At 50.4% G+C, this 24,665-nt stretch overlaps 1 protein-coding gene across 1 annotated transcript in view; it reads right to left on the bottom strand.

The window, feature by feature from the left end:
* Positions 1–24,665, bottom strand: part of ABCC6 (ATP-binding cassette, sub-family C (CFTR/MRP), member 6) — a 63,391-nt gene that overhangs the window by 17,878 nt on the left and 20,848 nt on the right. Inside the window, exons 8-20 of the mRNA XM_006871966.1 lie at positions 24,095–24,316; positions 22,599–22,776; positions 21,271–21,432; positions 15,045–15,137; positions 14,454–14,657; positions 12,323–12,469; positions 11,610–11,697; positions 9,244–9,319; positions 6,500–6,626; positions 6,167–6,343; positions 3,814–3,981; positions 3,250–3,424; positions 1,638–1,713 (exon numbers count right to left, since the gene is read on the bottom strand). Coding sequence (XP_006872028.1) covers positions 1,638–1,713; positions 3,250–3,424; positions 3,814–3,981; positions 6,167–6,343; positions 6,500–6,626; positions 9,244–9,319; positions 11,610–11,697; positions 12,323–12,469; positions 14,454–14,657; positions 15,045–15,137; positions 21,271–21,432; positions 22,599–22,776; positions 24,095–24,316 — 1,893 coding nt within the window. The remainder of the gene's footprint in view (positions 1–1,637; positions 1,714–3,249; positions 3,425–3,813; positions 3,982–6,166; positions 6,344–6,499; positions 6,627–9,243; positions 9,320–11,609; positions 11,698–12,322; positions 12,470–14,453; positions 14,658–15,044; positions 15,138–21,270; positions 21,433–22,598; positions 22,777–24,094; positions 24,317–24,665) is intronic.

Below are 24,665 nucleotides of genomic sequence, written 5' to 3' on the forward strand. Positions count from 1 at the left end.
CTGCAGCCCAGCGAGCCTGTTCTCCCAGCCCCATCCACTGCCCACTAAAGGTCATCTGCAGCCCAGCGAGCCTGTTCTCCCAGCCCCATCCACTGGTTGAACCTCTTTGCTCATTTGGGAACTTGGGTTTCAGTGTTTTCAGTTTGGCCTAAGCTTTGCTGCAGTCGGCTTGCCCTGCTGCATCCCTCAGATCTGTCGGTCCAGCACAACGTCAATTTGTACAGTTCAGATGCAAAAGAGTTTTCTGAATGTCCCTTTCAACTGTGGATGAGTGTGATCCATCTATCCATCCCATCTGTCTGTCCACTCCTCCCCCCGCCAATTCACCCATCATGCCATCTGTATATGTCTACACCACCCACACATCATCTCCACATATCTACCTTCTATGTCCATCTGTCCATCCATCTCTACCATCTATATGTTTGTCCGTCCAGTTACCTGCCTACTATCTGTGTCATCTATATGTCTGTCCATCTGTCTATCTACCTACCCCTACCCATCATCTGTCATCTATGTCTGTCAATCCATCCATTCACTTACCTACCCACCTATCATCTATATCATCTCTGTCTCCGTCCATCCGTCTGTCCATCCATCAACTCTATCATCTATGTCTAGCCATCCATTTAGTCACCCATCTATCTTTCCATCATCCACCCATTATCTGTCATCTCTATCTCTGTCCATCTGTCCATCCATCCGGCTACCCACCCATCTACCATTTTTGTCTGTCTGTCATCTGTGTGCCCATCTATCCATCTCATCTTTTTCAGGGTTATTCCATACCGTGAGGACAGACAGTACTGCCAGTTTACCTATGACCCAGGAGTGCTCTCAGGGTGGCCAAGCTGCTGCACCGGGGGAAGGGCAATGCCTAGATTTAATTTCCTACAGGGATCAAGGTCCCCCAAAGTCTCCCTGCACCCCACCCGCTGATGACTGACACTTGAGCTCAAGCCTTCTGGCCCCAGTGATCATTTGTTCTGTTTTACAAGGCCACTTTGGAGGCAGGTCCCTCTGCCTGTGGCGGACAGCTCCACAGTGAGTCCAGCTGTGCGTGGGCCAGGCATTCCTCTGTGGAGGGGCCTGGGAGAAAAGTGGACAGCATGTTTGTGTGTCTGACCAGCGCCTACAGATGTTACAGGTGTAGACCCAAGACCTTTGCATAGCATGCCTGCCAAAGTATGCACATCAGGACCCAGTGTGGTTAAGAACAACTGCGCTAAGGGTCTTCCCTGGGAACCAGCCCTGTCCCACCTGGGCAATGAGACAATTCTCATAAGCAATCTTTAGTTCACTTTCAGGTCTAAAAGTGTCAGTCATCGGGGAGAGTACACGGAGACCTTGGGGGACCTTGATCCCTGTAGGAAGTTAAATCTGGGCAGTGCCCTTCCCCCAGTGCAGCAGCCTGGCCACCCTGACCTGTGGCAAACTGGTCATCTGGTGAACCAGCCACTTGGGGAGTTAAACATTTTGGCAAACTGAATGTCAATTAGCTTTTGATGATCCACTCTCTCAGCCGAGGACCACACAGCAGTGGGTACACAGCAGGTGCTCAGCCCATTATGGTTCTGGCCTCCCCAACCTCCTGAGATGTAAGTGCCCATCCCATTCTCCATATCCCCTGGACTGACCTCTTGGAACTGCCCGCGGACTTCTCGCCTCCAGGGTTGCCGCTGGAATCCTCGGCATGGGTTGGAGGGTCGGTTTCTGTGAGATTACGGGAATCTAGTCACACAGCGGTTACAACAGTGTCAGTGCCATGGGTCCCGCCATGCTTGGACACCACTGGCTGAGGGGTTATTTCCTGTGCATCTATTTCTTCTCCTCTAGTTCCTGTCACCTCCCTAGTGTCCTCTTAACCCTCCTTAGGCTCTTCCAGCTACCTCCTTCATTTAGTCAATAAACACAGCTGAGCCCCCTCCTCTAAGCTTACAGACCACTGCCAATTGACTCACAGGGACCCTGGACAGAGCAGTATGACTGGCCCCAGAGGGTTTCCGAGGCTGGAAATCCTTTCTCCCGTGGAGCTGCTGCTGGATTCAAACCGCCAACCTTTCTGTTAGTAGTCTGAAGCTTCATCCACTGCACCACTGGGCTCCTGCTTACCAACTGGGGGTGTCAACACATCCACGAACACTACACAAAGCCGAGCTCCTCCTGGCTCCTTGACACCTTGTTCAAGGGGTTTCTTGTGCCTGGGATGTTCTTCCTCAGAGAATCCCCCCACAACCTCAGGTTTTGTCTTCCTCAGGAGCCCCTCCCCATTTCCCTGACTGGGCTCTGGATGGTGACTTTGTGGCCCACAAGCAGATGTTTCTAGAAAGTATAAAGCCTGGGGCTAGAGAGACCCAAGTGTGAGTCCTGCCTTTGTCAGGTGATGTGGCACACAGCACCCTAATCACAAACACATACTCAGGAGTGAGTTGCCTAGGTTCAAATCCCAACACCACCACCCACGGAGCCATGTGACCTCAGGCCTCAGTTTTCTCATCTGTAAAACGGGGCGATTGTCTCAGCAGCATCCTCTCAAGGGCACTGTGATGGTAACAAGAGGAAGGCCCATGAAGTGTCACCAGCTGTCACTTCCCATTCACTGTGTGTGAACTGGTGGCAGAAGAACTAAGCACCCAGCTGCTCACTGCAAGATCAGCAGTTCAAACCCACCAGCTGAGCCACGGGAGAAAGGAGTAGCAGTCAGTTTCCATAAAGACTTATATAGCCTTGGAAACTACATACACAGGGCAGTGATTCTATTCCACCTCATAGGGTTGCTATGCGTTGGCACCCACTGTATGACAGTGGATTTGGTGTGTGAATTCCTTCTAGAACATTGTCATTTACCCAGCAGCCCCTATGTTCTCTGGGCTCTGAGAGGCCCTCATTAGCACACTGTAGGACTCTGGTCTCTCGGCACCAATGACCTTCTTGCTTAGATCATAGACTCTGAGGCTGGACACACCTAAGTTCAACCTTGGCTCCATCACCGTGACCTTGGGCATGTGACTGGATCTTTTTGCTCCAGTGTGCTCACCTAAAAACAGGGCAGAATAGCCCGTATGCCTCATGGAGGCTTGTAGAAAGCAAAAGAAATCATGTATCATTCTAGAAGTTCTCTGCCCATTCTGTGATCATGAAAGGGTAGTCCCAAGGAAGCACCACCTTAACCCCAGTGGACCCTTAGCACCTTCTCCCCAAGGGTGGTAGGGGGCCAGGCACAGAGATTCAACAAAGTGCAGCCAGTACCTCCTTCTCCTCCATCTCCTGGCTGCCCAGCCTGGCCTAGAAGGTCCACCAGGACCCCCTTCCTGTCCAGAAGCTCCTGGTAGGATCCCATCTCTGCAATGACCCCATCCACCAGGACCACAATCCGATCAGCCTGGGGCAGGATGTGGAGCGCATGAGTCACAAGGACCCGTGTCTGAGGAGGGAAGGAGAGGAAGATACACTCATTTGCTGGATCAGCCTGCCATAACTGAGATGGTGGGGGGTGTCCCTAGGCTGAGAGTACCTGGCAGGCTCCCCCCACTGTTCTGTCCACTTCCTTGGAAACAGCATGTCCCAATAGAGGAGGCTCCTTTAAGCCATGTCTCCAAACAAGACGACACATGGAGCTCACCTGAGCCTGGCCCAGAGATGTAGAAGCGGGACCCCAGACCAGTGAGCTGGTGTCAACAACTGAGCTCTGGGGGCTGTTTGTTACGCAGCAGGACCTAGCAACAGCTGACCAGTACAAATCAGAGAGCTGGACTGGAGGAGGGGTAGTAAAATTGACAGGGGGCTCCTCTCACACACCCTCCCCAGTGTTACCGTTCCCTGGAGCAGCCCACTGGGCCCGATGACCTGGTGGAAGACGTGCTGACCGACACGGGCATCCAGGGCCGCCAGGGGGTCATCCAGCAGGTATACGGCCGCCTTTCTGTACACGGCTCGGGCCAGGTTCAGCCGCTGCTTCTGGCCCCCTGAGAGATTCATGCCCTGTGACGGCCACGAGAGAGGGGTAGGGCTTCAGCTGCCACGACTTGCTCTCGTTGCAGCAGACCAACCCCTCCAACCTCCACCCAGCTTCTCTTTTCCCTGTGACTGCCTGGCTTCCTGGAGGAGCTTTTTTCATTCTCCATCTCCAGTCTCACTTGTTTCTCCTTCACTCTGGCTTCTGTCGCCATCTTGACACCAATTGCTTCTTGTCGTTCATCAGTCATTCCTCCACCTGATATTTACCTACATGTCTACTATGTACTCAGAGGGCCCTAGGGGTGAAGATGGTTAAGGTGCTCAGCTGCTACCTAGAAGTTTGGAGATTTGAGTCCCTTCAGAAGTGCTTGGGAGAAAGGCTTTGAGATCTCCTTCCAAAAAATAAATCCGCTACTGTCAACCCTACAGAGACGGTTCTTCTCTAACACCTGAGGTCACCATGAGTTAGTCAACTGGCCTGCCATATAGCCAGTGTGGGGACATAGCAACGAACAAAACAAAGTATCTTCTCTTATAGCTCTTACATTCTAATGGGGGTGGGCAGGAGACAGACAATAAATAAGTAACTAAGACCTGGTGAGGCACTCTAGGATAAGCTTTGGACTGCTAACCATAAGGTCAGCAGTTCAAATCTACCAGCTGCTCCTTGGAAACCCTATACAGGTCGCTATGAATTGGACAGATTCTATGATACAAGTATATCAAATGGTGCTGTGAGGAATACTAGAGCAGTGGGGTGTGGGGTGTACCAGTGTGGACAGGGGAGACCTCCCCATTAAGGTGACATATTGGTTGACATCCAACAGAAGTGAGGGATGAGCCAAGGACCCCTGGGAAGAGCTTTCCAAGTATGGTAACAGCAGGTGCAAAGGGACCGAGGTGGGAGATACTCTGGGTGGGAGACCTATGTAGCAGGAGTGCGGTGGGAAGGGTGAGCCCAGCAGGAAATGGGGTTAGAGATAGCTGGGGTCAGATTAGGGGGCAGTTTGTTTGGCAACTGTCAGGATTTTGGTTTTGACTCTGAGGAAAAAGGGGAGACACTGGACGTGACCTGATGTTTATAAGACTCCGCAGCTGGGATTTGATGAGTAGGGGAGGGTAGACAGGCCAAGAGGAGGTCACTGAAGCCAACGTAGGGAGTTGATGGTGGACAATACCAGAGCATTCTGGGTATGCTCGGAGGGTGGACGGATGAGATGTAGTGTGAGAGAAGAGGAGGATTCAAGGATGGCATCACGGTTTGGGAGTGGAGTCTTGGAGGAATGAGGTGGGCAGGCGGAGGAAAGACAAGGTACTAGAAGGTCAGATGTTTGGCTCTGTACATGATTCAGCTGGACAAACTTTAGATGCCACTAGGCAAGCACTCAGCCCCTGCCCCGTTCTCAGCTTCTTCGGTTCACCTCTGCTCCAGTCTACCTGGGGGCTCCTGGAGACCCTTCCGTCCTCTCTCCTCCTCCTCCCCCAGGACACCTCGCACACACCCTTAACACTAACTCCCACTCTTCCACTGACAATCCCTTAATCCAGGGGCCACCAGCTCCATCCATAAAGAACCGGGTAGCGACCATTTTAGGCTTGTGGAAGGACCCGTGGCAACTACTTACACAGAGCAGTCACAACCAGGGGTGCACGGATGGGCGTGGCTCTGTTCCAATAAAACTATTTACAAAACCCAGACCTTGATTCTAAGACATTGATGCCCAGAACCTTGGCGGAGACCCTGAGACAGGTAGCAATTTGTCCATGTGCCCCCATAAGGCAAGTAAAGGGAGGCAGGAGCCCAAGTCCTGTCGCTCCAGGACTGGAGAGTCTGTAGCACAAAACCCTGTCCCGCTTCTCCCTAAGTCTCTATTTCTGATCTCTTGTCCATTCATGACTGTTTAGGCACTTTCCAAGTGTGTGCTTAAGCCTGGTAGCATAGAGGGTTATGAGCTGGGCTACTAACCACAAGGTCAGCAATGGGAATCTACCAGTTGCTCATCAGGAGAAAAGATTTATAGCCTCAGAAACCCTATGCAGGGTGGCTATGAGTCAGAACCGACTCCATGGCACACAACACCCCCACCACTGTGTACGTGATGCTAAGCTGGCCCATCTTCTCTCCCATGTCTCCGCTGTCCTATCTTCCCCTCCACGGTTTTCTCCACACCACCCACCACACTGCCTCCCAGGAAGCCTGAGGACCTACCTGCTCCCCAACCTGAGTGTGCACTCCCGCGGGAAAGCGGTCCACATCCGGCCACAGAGCACAGGCCTCTAGGACTTGCTCCAGCCACGGCGGGTCCAGCTCCTGCTGGAAGCACACGTTCTCCACCACCGAGGCGTTCTGGAGCCATGCCTCCTGGGGCACGTAGGCCACGGGACCCTACAACACAGCTCACCCTGGTCACTGGGAGGTGGGTGGGGCAGAGACAGGAGCACTTTGGGAGGGGTTGGGGAAGAGTGTGAGGAGCTGGGAGGATCAGAGGGGCTTGTAAGATGGGAATGGGTTTAGCATACAGGCAGGGGCATGAGGCCTCACCTTGGTGCTCACTGCTCCTTCCACCTTGGAAAGCTCTCCTAGGAGGGCAGAAAGCAGGGAGGATTTCCCTGCCCCCACTGGACCAATGACAGCCAGCAGAGAACCCTGGGGCACCGTGAGGTTGATCCTGGCAACACAGGAGGCGAGCTGTGGCCCTGGGGAAGGCCCAGGCCATCTGCACAGCAGTGTAGAGCCCCCAGCAGAGCCCAGCTTTCTAGTTGGGTGGCTCATCCGGGGACTCACCAAAAGTTCTTTCCCACCCAGTCCTTGTCTGGTCACTTGAGCAGCCATTCCCCTACACCGTGTGCACACACACACACAGCATGCACACATGCGCTCATATGTGCACATGCCCATGCATGCAGTCACATGTGTACACACACACACAATACATGCTCACTACAAGTGTGCATGCAGCACACACACGCACACACTATACTCAATGCAAAGTGCACACTCTGCACACGTGTATGCACACACACACATGCTCACTACAAACCTGCACACATGTACCACACATGCACACACTCGTGTGTACACACGTGCACACTGCCTACGCACTACAAGTATGCACAGTTACTGCAGGTGTGTGCCAACATACACCCCCACACACATATGTACACGCACACACATGCTTGCACAATGTATACATACACGAGTAGGCACACAGATGCTCACACAATGCTTACACATCACACAGAATCCCAGGTGGCAGGAGGGCTTCACCTGCAACGTCTCACGCCCAGGTTCCTGCCGTATGCCCCCATTGCCTGCTGTGCACCCTCCTCTACCCCAGAGGTTAAAGCCAAGTCCTGACAGTTGCTGATCTCGTCCTGCACATCTCCCACCACTCCGCCTAGGTGCCCACCTCAGCCAACTGACCGCCTGCTGCTTCTTGAACACAAGAGCCAGTGGTCTCATCTGAGGGGGGCTTGGGCCATGTTTGGAGACATGTTTGGTTGTGACAAGCTGGGGGAAGGGGGGAAGGGGGGGAGGGCCCTCCTGGCATCTAGTAGTTAAGAGTCCAGGGATCCTGCAAGGCTGCCACCAATGGATGGGGAGATTGTCACTCAAATGTCAGCAGTGCTGAGGCTGAGGAATCCTGGTCTGGGTACTCTCCAGTCACAGGACCTTGGCACTTGCTGTTATACTGCCCAGAAAGTCCTGTCCCCAGACACCTGCCAGCCTCACTCCTTCCCTTCATTCCCATCTCAGCTTCAATGCCAGCCCTCCTTTCCTCAGCAGCACACCCTGTCCCCTCACCCTGATTTCCCATTGGCGCCTCATCTTTACAATGTCAGCCCCAAGAGAGCAGGGAGCTCATCTGTCTTGTTCACGATAGTGTCCCCGGCACATAGTAAATGCTCACTAAATTCTGTGTGGTGAATGAATGACAGCGGACTTAAGGTCTGCCTAGGCTAGAGTCCCTGGGAAGTGTAACTGGTTAAGTACTTGGCTGCTGACCGGAAAGGTGGCGGTTCAACTCCACCCACAGGTACACTAGAAGGCCTGGGGATCTACCTCCAGAAAATCAGGGATATGTAGGTATCCAAGGAACCCTGGTGGTACAGTGATAAAGTGCTCAGTTGCTAACCAAAAGGTAGGTGTTTGAATCCACCAGCCTCTCTGTGGGAGAACGATGAGGCAGTCCGCTTCTGTAAAGACGACAGCCTTCGAAACCCAACAGGGCAGATCTACCCTGTGCTGCTGTTGTTATTGTAAGTGCCATCGAGTCGGTTCCGACTCATAGTGACCCAGTATAGGCTTTCCAAGGAGCGGCTGGTGAGTTTGAACCAACAACCTTGTGTTGGAATTGACTTGACAACAAGAAATTTGTTTTTTACTAAGTAGGAACCGACTCAAGGGCAGTTCAGTGTGTGTGTTTTACTGTCCATGGAACTTTCTTTTCCTTCTTAAGTACTTGAGTTTTGGAGCCCGGTAGGGTTTCTACCCTGAACCCAGCCAAAGAGCTGGAGGCTGGAGGTGGCAATGACCTGATGACCGAGACAGGCGGGACAGATGGTGCCTGGCTTTAGGGATCCTCTTTTTTGGGAAAACCCTTCTTACTGTGGTTTAGATGAAAGTTTACAGAACAAATTAAGTTTTCCATTTGACACTTTGTGCATGTTTTGCTTCATGACATCGGTTGTAATCCCCTCAGGACAGCAATGTCCTTCTGACTCCTTCCCTGGGTCCTTCCTTCCTGCCCCTGCCTGCCTCTGAAGCCTTGCTTTGGGGCAAATGCTGCCCTTTTGACTACAGTGAGGAGCACATTCCTATCTATTTGTCTGAAAGTTGATGGGGGGAAGGGAGTAACAGTTCTATGATTGAGGGGTGTCTTTGGATTCCTCTTGACTTGGCCTCCCATGGCGCCATCTTGGCCAACCTGGGAAGCAGAGGGGTGTCCTCCTGGTGGTGGTTGTTAAGTGCCATTGAGTCAGTTCCAACTTATAGTACAACCTTGTAGAGGGTTTACAAGGCGTGGTTGGTGGGTGTGAACCGCTGACCTTGTAGTTAACAGTCCAGTGCTTATCCTATAGTGCCAGACTGGGGGAAATTCAAATACCCTATTCAGTACACAACACCACAAACTTTCCTTTCCCAAGACTCTCTGTGCCAGGTATGGGGGTCCTAGGAATCTCCCCCGCAGAGCCCGGGACCAGCCTAGCCCACCTCTCACACAGGAAGTGGCGTGTCAGTTCCCTGTAAACACAAACATGGTGAGCAGGGTGGCCATTCTGTACCTCTGGAGACAGGGAGGGCTCTCCTGGGACCAGGCGAAGGTGCCGTGGCGTACAGTGATGCAGTCCTCCCCGGCAGCTGTGTGGCAGGAGAGGCTAGTTAACAGGGATGCTCCAAGAGTTCCCCCTGGTCTTGCTCCGAGGGGCAGCAAGTGCAGGAGGGAATCTCAGATTAAACAAATGGTCCCACTACTGCCTGGCTTGCTCTGTGACCCTGGGGAGGTCGTGTTCTTACTGCATCAGTTACATACAGAATTCAAGGGTCTACGAACCACAATCCAAATCAGGCCCACTACCTCGTCTTGTAAATAAAGTGTATTGGCACACAGTCCTCTCCCCGACCTGTTTATGCATCGTTTATAGCTGCTTTCTCACTACAATGATGGAACTGAGTGGTCGGAACAGAGAGTTCACAAGGCTAAAGGAATTGCTATCTGACCCTTTTCACGAGAAAGTGTATGGACTACTGATATCATTTTTTGCCCATTCAGAACACTTTGGAGAGTGAAAGGGTGTGCTGTGGATTTCACCAGGACAACAGGCATTAACTGGGCGTGGAATGCACACGCGTTACATTCTAATTGTCCCCTCTGTGTCTAGTGGACACAGTGGCTACTGATGGTTTTAGCGGGGAGATGCTTGCCCTCGGAAGGAACCCGGAACTCTTTGTGGGGAAAGGAGAAAGCACTCTTTGGAGGATGCTACAAGCTGTGGGCACAAGCTGCACACTGCAGTTGAGGAACCTAGGACCCTACCTGGGATAAGCCTGGCACCTGCGTTCTGAGCTCAGGCTTCACACCGACTCGGGGACATGGCTGTGCTCTAGCTGAGAATGTGCCAGAGCTTTGAGGAGCCTCAGAAGCCCAAGTTTGATGTCTTAGTGATACAGACAGTTAAGTGATCAGCTGCTAACTGGCTGTTGGAATCCACCCCAAAGCTTCATGTGAGACTGACCTCATGAGCTGTTCCCATAAGGATTGTAACCTAGGAAACTCACAGGGCAGCTCTACTCTGTGGCATGGAGTCAGTAGGAGTCGAAAATTGACTCGCTGGTATCCAACAACAAAAGATTTTTAGTTTACTTCCATTTGTGGTGTAGTTGCTAATAATCATTATAATAATAACTGAAATAATGAATTCATTATAATAATTATGGGGATATGGTGGCTCTGTAGAATAAGCACTGGACTGAAAGCCACGAGGTCAGCAGTTCAAGCCCACCAGCTGCTTTGCATGAGAAAGATGAAGCTTTGTGCTCCCACAAAGATTTAAAGCCTTGGAAATTTATACAGGGTCTCTCTGAGTCAAAACTGACTCAACGCCACTTAACAACAGCAACAACAAAGTTAATTAAAATCACCAGGTGATCTTAGGAGTCCTGGTATGGTGCTGTAGGATAGGCACCGGATATTAACCACAAGGTCAGCGGGCTCAAACTCATCAGCCAATCAGGGTCGCTGTAAGTCGGAAGCAACTCCATGGCATACAACCACCACCACCAGGCTACCTTCTTATCATAAAATAACTCAGCACTTATTTTGTGCCTGGCTCTAAGTCCAGCTCGATTATGAACTCATTTAACCCTCTCCAGGGTGGCTATTAAGTCAGATCCGACTCCATGGCACATTGCCATCACCACCATTAACACAGGCTGAGAGAGAATAGCTTGTCAAGGTAACACAGCTTTTTGGTGGCAAGGTCAGGATTTGGACCCTAGGCTGTCTAATGTGAACAGGTGGGCTTTTAAAAATGAGGCTGGTGTCTTCTAGGTAAGCAGACTGTTATTGTTGTTAGGTGTAGTCAAGTCAGTTCCAACTCACAGCAACCCTGTATAGGGTTCCCAAGGAGCAGCTGGAGAGTTTGCCACCGACTTATGGTTAGCAGTCCAGTGCTTATCCTACAGGACTCCAAGCAGTTTGACTATTCCTGTTACATTAAGGGAAGGTGAGTTGGCCCTCCCATTATAGCAATTAAAGCCTCTAGATCCACAGATGCTGTGTTGAAGGCACTGGGCCAGCGTGGCAAGGCGCAGGTAAGTAAAGCTAAGTGGGTCTCAGGGTACAATGGCATCCTCAATATCACTGATGTTTTCTGTTGAAACGCCACCCTGCTAACTCCCTGGTCTGTCCTGCTCACACCACACACCCAGATGGGTGCAGGGGCTCAACCAGCATTTGTTGCATGACTGGTGGAAAGAGCGGTCCCACTGGCCTGTCTCCAAGTTGCAAAGCAAGGGACATGATCTCAATGTGCCGTCCCATTCAGGACAGCCCCGCTGCTTCCTCCTAGCTAGGACACTGGCCTTTGCTGATAGTCTGGGGAGCCCCACAACCCCCCTCCATCCTTCCCACACTCAACTCAGAACTCACAGCAGCTGGATGGATGTGTGTCCACAGCACCAGGGGCCACTTCTTCCAGGCACAGGAAAGTGACCAGGCGGTCAAAGGACACACGGGCCTGCGGAATCCAAAGCCTCACGTCACCAATGCTAGAGAGCAAATCAGGTGCCCCAAGATGTGCAGGAAAGAGTCCCATCTAATGAGCCCTACATATTGTGGTTTCCTGGGTGACTGAAACAGGGCAGAGGGAAGTGGTGGTCCCTTCTACCTCATTATTTCTGATGAGCATAACTGGATCAACCAACCAACTATTCTGCACACAAGACTGGGGAAGAGGCCGATGGACTTTCTGATAGCACCATGAAGACATTTTAAGAAATCATTTCAAACTTTGTCCACCTGAGAGACTCCTGCTTTTTTTTCCCATAACCCATCCATTTTTGGTAACAAAAGCAGCAGCCATTTAATATGGGTGGTTCGGGGATGTCTGACATTGCTCTGTGTCAACGGAACCCAGAATGATGGACAGATTGGTGCATGTACTTTCAGCATTTCTAAGGCCGCCATCTTGTCTTCAAGACTAAGTTGCTTCTCTTTCTGCTGCACCCTCTGGTTCTCCTCTTCTTCCCACTGCTCCTTCCTCACTCTCTCCATCTCCTTTCCTGTCTGCTGACAGTGGGCTCAGGGAGGACAGGGCCCAGGCACTGCTGACTTTCCCAAGGCAGCCTCCACCCTGGCCTCACCTGGACAATGGAATGGATGGAGAACGGCAGGAAGGCCTGGGCCTTGTTGAGGATGTGGAGAATTGTGAGAGTCACAAAGGCTTTCTCTGCATTCATGGCATTCTCCTCAGCCACCAGAGTGTGGACAGCAAACACAACCAGTGCCACCTGGTGAGACACAGGCATGGTGAGTATGGGGCTTCATTTCTAGCTGGGGGGCCCAGATTAGCTGTGGACCACTAGCTGTGGCCCATTGGACAGGTACACACTGTTGGAATACAGAGATCTCACTCCAAACTCTTCTACCCCCAGCCCAATCCTCATCTTAGGTCATTGCTGTGTGCCACCAAGTTGATGCTAATTCACACGGACTCATGTGACACAGGAGAACTGCCCCATAATGCTCCCTATCCAATCATTGGGTGTTTTCTCTTGCGGGACCACTGGTAGGTGTGAACCCTTGATCTTTCTGTTAGAAATTGAGTGCTTTAATCATTGTGCCATCATGGCTCCTATGTCATAAAAAGATGGCGTCTATCCTTTTCATACGTGAGTACTGTAAAGCAGGGGAATGAATGGGTGTTCCCATCATTCAAAGTATCAGAAACTCATGGTTTCAGGCATTGAGAAAGATTGTAACTCTAGATATTAGCAGCATTTTAGTGGTTCTGCCCTGGTGTCATAAGGAGCTCTGGTAGCACAGTGGTTACGAATCAGGCTGCGAACCACAAGATCAGTAGTTCAAAACTACCAGCTGTTCTGCGGGAAAAAGATGAGTCGGTTCCGACCCATAGTAACCCTGTATAGGGTTTCCAAGGAGCAGCCAGTGAGCTTGAACCACTGACCTTGCAGTCCAGCGCACTAACCCACAGCACCACCCCAGGACTCACCTGTAGAGATGACAGCCTTGGACACCCAATGAGGCAGTTCTCCTCTGTCCTACAGGGTCACTGAGTCAGAATCACCTGGACAGCAGAGGGTCTGGACACAAGTGGGACTTGTGGTTCCAGAATGCCCTGGAAGCTGACTCTGAAGCTGGTGCTCTAGCAGCACTGAAGGCTGTCAGGACTGGTGGCTTTTGTGGTTCTGGGTGTCACGGGGGCTAGTTTAGGGCTGGGTGTTGGTGACGTTTTATTTCTAGGTGTCACTGGTGATACGATGGTGAATTGGTGGAATGGTTACTTGGTATGACCGACTGATGGCGGCTCATGTCATATGGTGTAGTGGTCACTGGGGATGATGATTACTCGGTGTGACGGTCACTCATGATGGTGTCACCTAGAGTAGTGGTCACTGGAGATAGTGGTCATCTGGAGTTGTAAGGACTCAGTTGAGCTGTTTGGGGAGCCTTCGTGGTTCTAAGTGTCAGTCCTTGCAGTTGTGTAACCACATTGTGCCATCTGTTCTGGCTAATGGCCCCTGCAGTCCTAATTCCTAGAGGTAACCATGGGAAAGGCCCTTGTGTCCCTAGCCTTGCCGTCTGATGAAGAGCATGGATTATTCTGGAAGGAGTGGTGAGTCACTGAGTAGAGGCCTGGCCTGAGTCAGAGCTGCAGCAGCAGTTTGTGAACTAAAGGAAAGGAGGAAGCCGACACTCCCAGGCCTGGTGTGTGTGTAAGGGGGTCTCTCTGCCATGCTTTGTGGCGCATCCTCAAGGCCAGGCAGATTTGTGAAGAGACCACCTAAGCAGTAGCTGCATCTCTAAGCTTCTCTCCATCTCAGCTGCCCGGGACTCCAGGAGAAACCCAAACCCACTGCTGTCGAGTCGAGTCGGACTCACAGAAACCCTACAGGGTGGAATAGGGCTACTCCCGAGGGTGTCGGGTTGTCATCTCCATGGAAACAACTGCCACATGGACCTTCCATGGAGCGGCTGGTAGGTTTGAACTTCTGACCTTTTGGCTAATAACTAAGCACTCAACCACCAGGGTTCCTTTCAGGTGGAGAAGGGAGGGTGGGCTAAGTACCAGCCTTTGTCACCTCAATGGGATGAGAAGCGATTGGTTAGCAAACTTAGAAAGCAGGATCTGGACAAACAGACCTAGAACAGGTATGTTTGTGGGTGGGGAAGGTGGTCACCGGGATCTGGGGCTACCCAGCCTCACTGCCCTCAGCAACCCCAAGCTCTGCAGTGAGAGCTGAGTGACGTCACCAGAAACGTGGACATGTGGAAGGACACCAGGGACATGCAGAACAAGAGGCCGGAGGTCCGCAGGGCGCCCAGCTCCTGGTCCCGGATGTGCAGGACTCGGCCCAGGAAGGCCTCCTCCCAGCCGTGGAACTTGATGACCCTGGCACTCCTGAGGATGGAGCTGGAGAGACGCGCCCGAGCATCTTTCTGCCGCATCTGCTCTTCCTGGGGCCAAAGGGGCAGAGAGGAGGGGGCCAGTCTAGAACGCAGATCACTCTCCCTGGCTTTGACTTGGGGAGAGAGGAGACCTCTGAGGCCTCTGTGGGTTCTAGGCAAAAGGTGAGACACGTGGAGAGGCTGTGGGGGCGAGGCAGAGTGGAGCTAACTGCAGGGTGCAGGTGAGATAGGTGGGGTTGGGAGGGCCGCAGGAGGGGCACTTCTTGATAGTTAGAAGGAGAGCTCGACTGAATGTGTTGGTGCAGTGGGTGTGAGGGAAGGAGACCCCCAGTTTCTGGAATGGGGGCAGGTCAGAGAGAGGGGCAAGACTCACCAGAAAGTGCCACCCTACCCAACTCCCCAGCCCCTCCCAGCATTCCTTCTCCCAATACAAACCTGATGGTGGTTCCTCTTCTTGGTAATGAAGAAATTCAGAGGGAGGAGGCCCAGGAAGACAGCAATGGCTGTGAGGGCAGATGGTCCTAGGAGCTGGGGACAGAAGCGGGCAGGGGCCCAGCTGTTGGCCCTGAGGGATTTGGTCAGTGCTGGGCTCACACTCAGGTCCTGATGTGGGGAGAGCCAGGGAGTTGGAGAGTAGCAGCCACCAAGTCCTGGAGACTGAGACCATGGGGGTCCATGGAAGGAGAGGCCTTCTGAAAATGGGGTCCTTCTCCTCTAAGGAGAGGAAGTAAGCCACCTCACACAGAGGGGGTGGGGTGGGGTTATACTTAAGACAGGCATCAAGAGGGACAGGGCAAGAGAGTGAAGTTGGGACCACTGAAATCAGGACCAGGTTCAAATGTTGGCCTGTCACTTACCATGTGTCTCCTTCCATGCAGGAGACCGGGGTTCAATTCCCACCCAATGCACCTTAAAGTGGAGGCTTGTGTGTGATTAGGATGCTCAAAAGTTTCAGTGGAGCTTCCAAGCTAAGATGGATAGGAAGCAAGGTCTAGTGATGTACTTCTGAAAATCAGCCATTGGTCTAATTTCCAAATGACGCTGGAGACAGTGCAGGACCTGGCGCGTTTTACTCTGCTGTGCTGCTGACCATCCTGGGAGCTGCTGACCCTGGGAGCCGCTAACAGCAACAATGTGGCTGTTAAGTGGACTGAAGGTCAAGTGTTTGAGATAGGACGTTGTTTTTGTGATTGTTGAGTGCCATCGAGTCGGCTTCCACTTATAGTGACCCTACACACCACAGAAGGAAACAGCGCCCAGCCCTGTACCACCCTCACAATCGCTGTTACACTTGAACCCACCACTGCACTGCCACTGTGCCAATCCTTCTCATAAGAGGGGATCTTCCTCTTTTTCTCTGACCCTCTACTTTACCACACATGATGTCCTTCTCCAGGGACTGGTCCCTCTGGTTATTATGTCCAAAGTCTGAGAGACTAAATCTTGCCATCCTAGCTTCTGTTAACCGCAAGATCAGCAGTTCGAAACTACCAGCTGTTCCATGGGAGAAAGATGAGGCTTTCTGCTCCCATAAGATTTACAGCCTCGGAAACCCTGTACAGGGTCGCTATGAGTCGGAACCGACTCCACGGCACACCACCACCACCAGCAGCTTCTAGGGAACATTCTGGCTGTACTTCTTCCAACACAGATTTGTTTGTTCTTCTGGCAGTCCGTGGTAATTTCAATATTCTTCTCCAACACTGTAATTCAAATGCATTTATTCTTCTATGGTCTTCCTTATTCATTGTCCAAGTTTCACATGCATATGAGTTTATTGAAAATTCCTCAGCTTGGGCCGGGGGAGACAGGCCATGGCACATACCAAGTGTTCATTTTAGTGTAAGTATGTCCCATGCATACTTGGGATATGCTTATACAAAGAAACGATTGGCTGTTGATCTCAAATTCACATTTAGCTGGGCACCCTTTTTCTGTCTGGCAACTCTATGCCCTTAACAAGCTTTGTAACTTTGGGATAGCCTTACTCCATCTCTCAGCTTTGGTTTCTGGTCTGGAAAATGAGGAGATGAAATCAATCTTTACAAGTCAATCATTTCTAAATTCACCTCAAGCTGTGAACTGATTCCTCCTGAGGGCAATCAAGCTAATCCTCCGGAGGAGCACTGCCTGGTCCCAGTCTCTGGCCTTCAGTTTCCCCTCTTAGCTTCAGGAACTATTGGTTTCTAATCTTGGGAACCTGTGAGCAAATTGAATGAATTGGTGCTGCAATGGCGCCATCTAGTGGATCAACAGAGAAGTGCCCATGTGGTCCTCTAATGGTAGTGGTGGTTAGGTGCCGTGGAGTCAGTTTCGACTCGTAACGACCCTGCATAGGGTTTCCGAGGCTGTAAACCTTTACGGGAGCAGAAAGCCTCATCTTTCTCCTGCAGAACAGCTGGTAGTTTCAAACTGCTGACCTTGAGGTTAGCAGCCAGACTTGTAACTACACCAGTAGGAGTCTGAACTACTCAAATATTTGTCAACAAAGGGCTAAATTCCCAAATGGTAGCATAGCACTGTAGAAGCACCAGACTGCTAAACTAAAAGTTGGTGGTTCAAATCCCATAGGCAATCCTCGGAAATCCTGTACAGTCATATGAGTCAGAACCGAAGGAGCTCTGGTAGCGTAGTGTTTACGAATCGGGCTGCAAACCGCAAGGTCAGCAGTTTGAAACTACCAGCTGTTCAGTGGGAGAAAGATGAGACTTTCTGCTCCCATAAAGATTTACAGCCTCGGAAATCCCGTACAGGGTCACTATGAGTCGGAACCGACTCCACGGCACATAACAACAACAACAACAACCACCTCCACCGCAACAAGCCCCAAGGCCCGACCACTCCTTAAGCAGGAGGGCCTGCCAAGAGCCAGGAAAGCGCACCAAGGTGCTGACTTATTTCTCTACCTTTTTGCAAAATTTTCAAACTTCTATTTGTTGTTAGGTACTGTTGAATCAGTTTCGACTCATTGTGACACTGTATAGGGTTTATGAGGCTGTAAATTTTTGCAGAAGCAGAAAACCGTATCTTTCTCCTGCAGAGCAGGTGGCGGGCTTGAACCAGCAACCTTTTAGTTCGAAGTACATTGCTTGTTGTACAAAAATTTTACTGTGGGCCAGAAGACGGTATGATGAGGTGGCAGAGACAGGATCCTATTGGGACTTTTGGTCTAGCTCTTGCCACTTGCATATTCTCACGATTGACCTTTTTCACAATCCCTACTTCCTGCCCTCATTTCTGTCCAGGTTGCAACAATAACCATGACCACACAGTTGCTGTTGTTAAGTGCCGTTGAGTCGGTTCCGACGCATAGTGACTTTGCTTAGGCTTTTCAAGGAGCAGTTGGTAGTTTGAACTGCCAGCCCTGTGGTTCAAACTGACCTTGTGGTCCAGTGCTTATCCTACAGCACCACCCCAAGACTCTATGAGCGCACACAACAACCAAGCCTACTAACTGCCAGTTATCACCACGCTCCACGTGCTTCTGAAGGCTGACCGCCAACCATCAGTTCTTGAAAAGCTTTTGGCGGCCACCATGGCTCTAACCTAGTTTTCCTACTTCGCCACAGCTCTTATTTTTGGTTCCCTCTTTCTTTTCTGGTAAAATCAGGCATTTATAGGTTCTGGACGAGCGTTTCTAGCTTGACATACCTCTTCCCTCAGTGAAGTATTTCCCCATTTTACAGATGAGGCAGCTGAGGCCTAGAGAGGCACCATAACTCAGAGTTCCAACTATTACTTACATGAGCCTGACTCAAGCAAGTCTTGTCAACCCTAACCTTTCCCATCACGGTTCATGAGCCAGGATTGCATTTCTACAACATGATAGTAAATGATGTCAGTGGCTTGCCGGCCCCGGCTGATTGGTATCACCTTGGCCTGTGCTTTACCCTCTCCACTGTCCTGCATTTTCCCAGGCCTCTCCTTATTCCCCTCCCTCTTGTTACAGTGTGTCCGGCACTGTTTGAAATGTCCTGCATGTACTTGCTGAGCACCAACTGTGTACCAGGCCCTGGAGTTCAATGTGACCAAGTCAACAAAGTGCTGAGTCATCTCCCAAGCAAGAGGTGGGTGAGAAGAATGGGAGGGGCACCATCCTTGTCTCACTAGTATCTCCACACAGGGGGCCATGAACTATGGTCCAGGAGCCAAATTCTGTAGCATGTGTTTGTACACGGGTGCCACGGTGGTCCAGAAGACCAGGCTGGTGGTTTGAACCCATCCACTGCTCAAGGGAGAAGGATGTAACAGTCGGCTCTGTAAAGACTAAAGACGACAGACTTGGAAACACTATAGGACAGCTCTACTCTGCTCTATAGGGTCAGTTATGAGTCAGAATGGACTCCACAGCCGGCCCGTGACCAAGAATGGTCTTGACATTTTTTAATGGCTTTAAAAAATCAAATGGAGAATAGAGTTCATGATATGTGAACATTCCATGTAATTCTAAGTTCATTGCACACACAGTAATTGTATTGGAACACAGCCACGTCCATCGTGGCGCTGTAGGATAATGCACTGGACTGAAAGGTCGGCTTGAACTGCAAGATCAGCAGTTCACACCCTCCAGCTGCTCCTCGGAAACCCTATACAGGGTCGCTATGCATCAGCATTGACTCAACGCACTTAAACAACATCAACAATATGGTTGTTTTGGGAAAGAATCCTGGTGATGCAGTGGTTAAGTACTCAGCTGCTAAGTGAAAAGTTGGGGGTTTGACCCCATCAGTTACTGTGAGGGAGAAGGAGCTGATGGTCTGCTCCCATAGAGATTCCAGAGGACAGCCTCTGGAGCAGTTCGACTCTGTCCTATAAAGATGCTATGGGTTGGAAGTGAGTTGATGGCACAAAACAACAACATGGTTACTTTTGTATTAAACCACAGAGTCCAATAGTTGTGACAAAGACCGTGTAGCCCATAAAACCTAAACTATTACCTGGCCCTTTTAGCAAACGTTTGTGGAGCTCTGTACTCACCCCTGGTATGCTCTAGAATAAGATAGTCATACAGTCCCCAAGCATAACACAGAGCAGTAACCCTAACAAACAACTACGAGTACAACTTTGTGCCAGGTATCACTGCAAATGCCTTCTAAGGAGTCACATAATTAATCCATCCACAAGTCTAGGGCAGAGGCTTTATGATCCCAGTTTACAGATGAGGAGGCTGTGGTACAGAGAGTTTTTATACCTAGTAAACAGTAGAGACAGGATTCAAACTCAGAAAGTCCTGCGTAGTCGGTGCTCTTAATTAAAACAAACAACAACGACAAGCTTAAATCACAAAATGCACTTAAAGAAGTCAGACAGACTTTTGATTTTTAGCATAATGACCCCATTGTGAACGCTTAATTGTGCTCATGAAGAATCTGTACATGGACCAAAAGGCAGTTGTTCAAACAGAACATGGAACACTGAATGGTTTAAAATTAAGAAAGGTGTGCGACACCTTTCTTATTCAACCTGTATGCTAAGCAAATAATCCAAGAAGCTGGCTTATGTGAAGAAAAACATGGCATCAGCATTGGAGGAAGAATCATCAACAACCTGAGATATGCAGATGATACAACTTAGCTTGCTGAAAATGAAGAAGACTTAAAATATTTACTGATGAAGATCAAAGAGCACAGCCTTCAGTATGGATTGCATCTCAATGTCAAGAAAACAAAAATCCTCACTACTGAACCAATAAACAACATTCTTCTCACCAGAGAACAGATTGAAGTTGTCAAGGACTTCATTCTTCTTGGATCAACTATCAACACTAATGGAAGCAGCAGTCAAGAAATCAAACGATGTATTGCATTAGGCAAACCCGATGCACAAGACCTTTTTAAAGTGTTGAAGAGCAAAGATGTCAACTTGAAGACTAAGGTGCATCTGACCCAAGCCATGGTATTTTCAATAACCTCATATGCATGCAAAATCTAGACAGTGAATAAGGAAGACCGTAGAAGAATTGATGCTTTTGAGTTATGGTGTTGGAGGAGAATATTGAAAGTGCCACGGGCTTCCAAAAGAACCAATAAATCCGTTTTGGCAGAAGTACAGCCAGAGTGCTCCTTGGAGGCCAAGATGGTCAAACTTTGTCTTTCATACTTCAGACATATTGTCAGGAGGGACCATCGCAGGAGAAGGATATCATGTTTGGTAAGATGGAGGGTCAGAGAAAATGAGGAAGATCCCTAACGAGATGGATTGGCCAAGATGGACTTAAGCATGGCAACAACAGTGAGGTTGGTCCAGGACTGGGCAATATTTCGTTCTTCTGTGCACAGGGTCACTATGAGTTGGTGACGACTCATTGGCACCTAACAACAATAACAAATGCTTTCCAAAAATGAGGTAGTCAATCGTTTCCCTCAAAATCTCTGTCTTTGTTTCCCGTGATTGCTGGTGCCTCATCTTCAAACACACTTAATCTGCCTGTTGGATACCCAACACCGCACCCAACAAGTGCCAGTATCATAGGCAGCATCAGCACCCTCAGCCTCATTTTACAGACAAGGAACTGAGGCCCAGAGAGGGTGGCATCAAGCTCAGACCATCCAACGTGATGCCTTTTCCCATTTTACCTGCTCGTGGTGTGCAGACACAGACAGACTGAGGAAGGAAGAGAATTCAGTGCAAATCCGTCTCTCTCCGCCCCGCCCTGCCGCACCTGCCACAGGAGGATGAAGCACAGGACGATCCAGACGAGAGGCAGCCACAGCCCATTGAGGTACAGGATGCTCTCGATAAGCCGCTGCACATCCACGGACACCAGGTTGACCACGTCCCCCACTGCGCTGGTGTTTCTGGAGGCACTGGACAGAGCCAGGACCTGTGCAAGGCAGGACAGTGTCTGATGTCAGAGGAGGGCAGCGGGGCTGAAGAGAGGGTGGACGAAGGAGTGGAGACGGAGATTATTGGTGAGGATGGAGCAAAAACTCAGCCACCTGGCAGGCTGGGTTCCAGGCTGCACTGAGCGACCGTGCGTCCAGCTCTTCCCCCTGAACCTCAGTTTCCTAATCTGTAATATGGGCTGATAAAACCTCCTTGGTCATTGTCACATGGCTATTGTGGGAGTTGAGGGATATGCCAGAACCAAAAATACTGCTTAAAATGCTGAGGTAATGATAATGAATACAATAATCGCATATAACAATGGTAAGAGCAATAAAGACACTGGGTTAGTGCCAAGTGATTGTTTACTGAGTGCTAACTATATCCCAAGGAGCTCTGGTAGCGTAGTGGTTACAAGTCAGGCAGCCAACCTCAAGGTCAGCAGTTCGAAACTACCAGCTGTTCTGCGGGAGAAAGATGAGGCGTTCTGCTCCCGTAAAGATTTACAGCTTCAGAAACCCTGTGCAGGGTCACTATGAGTCAGAGCCGACTCCACGGTACTTAACAACAACAACTATATCCCAGGAGTCCTGGTGTGGTGCTGTATGGTAAGTAAGCACTAGACAGCAAGGTCTGTTTGAACTGCAAGGTCACCTTGGAAATCCTACACAGCCAGAGAGTTAGCCCTTTATCCTCGTGGGTGTGAAGTTATTGCTGTTAAGTGCTGTGGAGTTGGTTCTGACTCATAATGACCCTGTGTAGGGTTTTGGAGGAGTGGCTAGTGGGTTTGAATCGCCGACCTTGTGGCTAGCAGTCCAGAGCTGATCCCACAGGTGTGGAGAGTGTCTGCCAATTAGACAAGGCAGGGGGGGGGTGGGGCGGGGGGAGAGGGGTCTCAGGAACTGAAGGAAGACCTATGAGGTTGGAAGGGGATATGCTAGGGAGGAGAGGTCATGTGATATGATGTGGCCCAGAGAGATTCCCAGGGCTGGGTGTCAGTATGCAAGGTCTTACAGAAACAGCTAAGGAGGGGAGAGTGGTGTGTGAGAGATGAGAGTGTAGTATCAGCAAGAACACAGCCACTGAAAATGGCCTTACCTTTCCTCACTGGAACTTCCGTCTGTGGATTGTTAGGGGGGAAGGAACTCTCCTTCTGGGGCTCACCTTTCTGTTCACCAGGCCAGTGATGGCTGCACGCAGCCGCATCTGCAGCAGCTTCAGCCTGTACATGTGCTGCTGATCAAAGAGCGTTTGTAGGCAGGCACAAAGGAACATCAGCACAACGATGAGGTAGCCCTTCCAGGCCGGGGCCTCAGGATCGCCGATAAACTCCAGAAACAGGCTTGGGGCAGAGGGAAAGGATGCAGCTGGTAAGAACAGATGCCCATGAGGCTGCCCTGCCCCAAGGCTGGCCAGGTATGGAGCATCAGTGGTAGACATACAACAGGCTACAACACCCCCACTGCTCACACTCCTCTCCACTGTGACTTTGGCAGCCCCTCCACCAAGAGGAGCTCTTCCCACTCCTTGAATCTGGACTGGCCATGTGAACAAGGTAGAGGTGGCATTGTGCCAGATCCAAGCCAAAGCCCCAAGAGATCATGCAGCGTTTGCTCCATCTCTTGGGACTGAACTGACCATCTGGAGCAGGAGAGAGCACACGGATCAGCCTCAAGCCGTCCCAGCTGAGGCAGCCTCAGACTATCCAATCACCAGCCAACCCGGCAGCTGACCACAGGCATCAAAATGAACCCAGCCAGGGCCAGAAGAACTGCCCAGCTGAGCCTAATCCAAACACTGAATCACATTATGAAGAACTGAGCTAAATAAATACACGTCTGCAGTTTTAAGTTATTAACTTTTGGGGTGTTTTGTTACCCAGCAAAAGCTAACTGATATAAAAGAAAAAAAAAAGCTAACTGATACAATCAGGTCTGAGTTTACATCATTTTCCTTCCTAAGGTCAACTGCTTTCTCATCTAGTGGTTTTCCTTCCTCTGGATCTGTCTCACCCACCCTTTGGTGCTCTGGGCTTGGAGGCTTTGAAAGACAGAATGTGGGCAGAAAGAAGAAGCAAAGGTGAAACTCCACTTGCCCTAGAGGTTTGCCGTTACCACCCAAAGAAGGATGGTCAATAAGTTGGTTTTTTTTTTCTGTTTAAACCCTTTTAAGTCATTGTCCCAGTCATTACAGTCCTAACTTCTCCCTGTGTACATGCTCCTGTGATACACAGTGGAAACAGTTGTGTATTGTACATTAAAAACTCAGAAAACTAGAGGAATGTCTGGTACCCAAGTGTCTGGTACCCAAGTGTCTTCAATAATATCACTCTTTGTCTGAAGGGAAACAAAGGAGTTACTCCCCGAGGGTAAAGGACTTTGAGCTGGGGGAATGCAGATTGCTTAACCGGATGGGAGTGGGGTGGTAAACTCTGAGAAACGAATGTGACAAAAACAAATGGGTTAATATCCAGGAGGGTATAAAAACTTCAACCATATGGGGGAAGCCAAGACAGTCTGAGATGAATCTCGCAGCCTTCCAGATTTGTGAATAAAATGCACATTGATTCTCATTAGTGTTACTGACAGCAGGGGCTAAAGAGCCAACTGTACAGTAACAATGGAACAGTCCTTAGCAAGATTCCCAAGGTCTAGACCCACCTGAGGAGCTTGGGAACAGTGAACCTGAAGACGTCGCTGATGAGAAGGCTGAGGGTACCCAGGAGGAAGGCTGAGCGGGACACCTGCCAGATAGCGCCCAGCAGCGGGCCCCTCTTGCTTCCTTCTTTCCGTAGGAAGGCCTCGGTCTCCTGGGGCTCAGCTCCCCTGCCTCCTTTCCTTTCCAATATGGCGGCCTTGGTGTGTCTAAGGGAAGGAGAGAAGCTGCTCTGGACCTTTTTCTGTACTCTTAGAAGCCAGTAGCAGGGCCAGACATTACGGGGTTCTTTTCCCAAACAGGCGGATGCACCCTGGATCCAGTCTCGCTCCCCACCTTTTTATCATCTTGTATTTGTCTTGAAAATATACACACAAAAGCGCTCACCAGCACAACCACCTCCACACGGAGGCACAGGTGAGAGTTTCCATGATGCGCTCCCATCACCTTTTTCTAAAAGAATCTGCTGCCAGTAACAAAAACTCACCCTCAGCCCAAACTCTCTTTTTAACCCTCTCTGGCACTGTGGGTTAATGCACTAGACTGCAAAGCTGGTTTGAACCACAAGGCTGGCGC

This window comes from Chrysochloris asiatica, unplaced genomic scaffold (genome assembly GCF_000296735.1).
Source record: "Chrysochloris asiatica unplaced genomic scaffold, ChrAsi1.0 scaffold00178, whole genome shotgun sequence".
NCBI classification, from domain to species: domain Eukaryota; kingdom Metazoa; phylum Chordata; class Mammalia; order Afrosoricida; family Chrysochloridae; genus Chrysochloris; species Chrysochloris asiatica.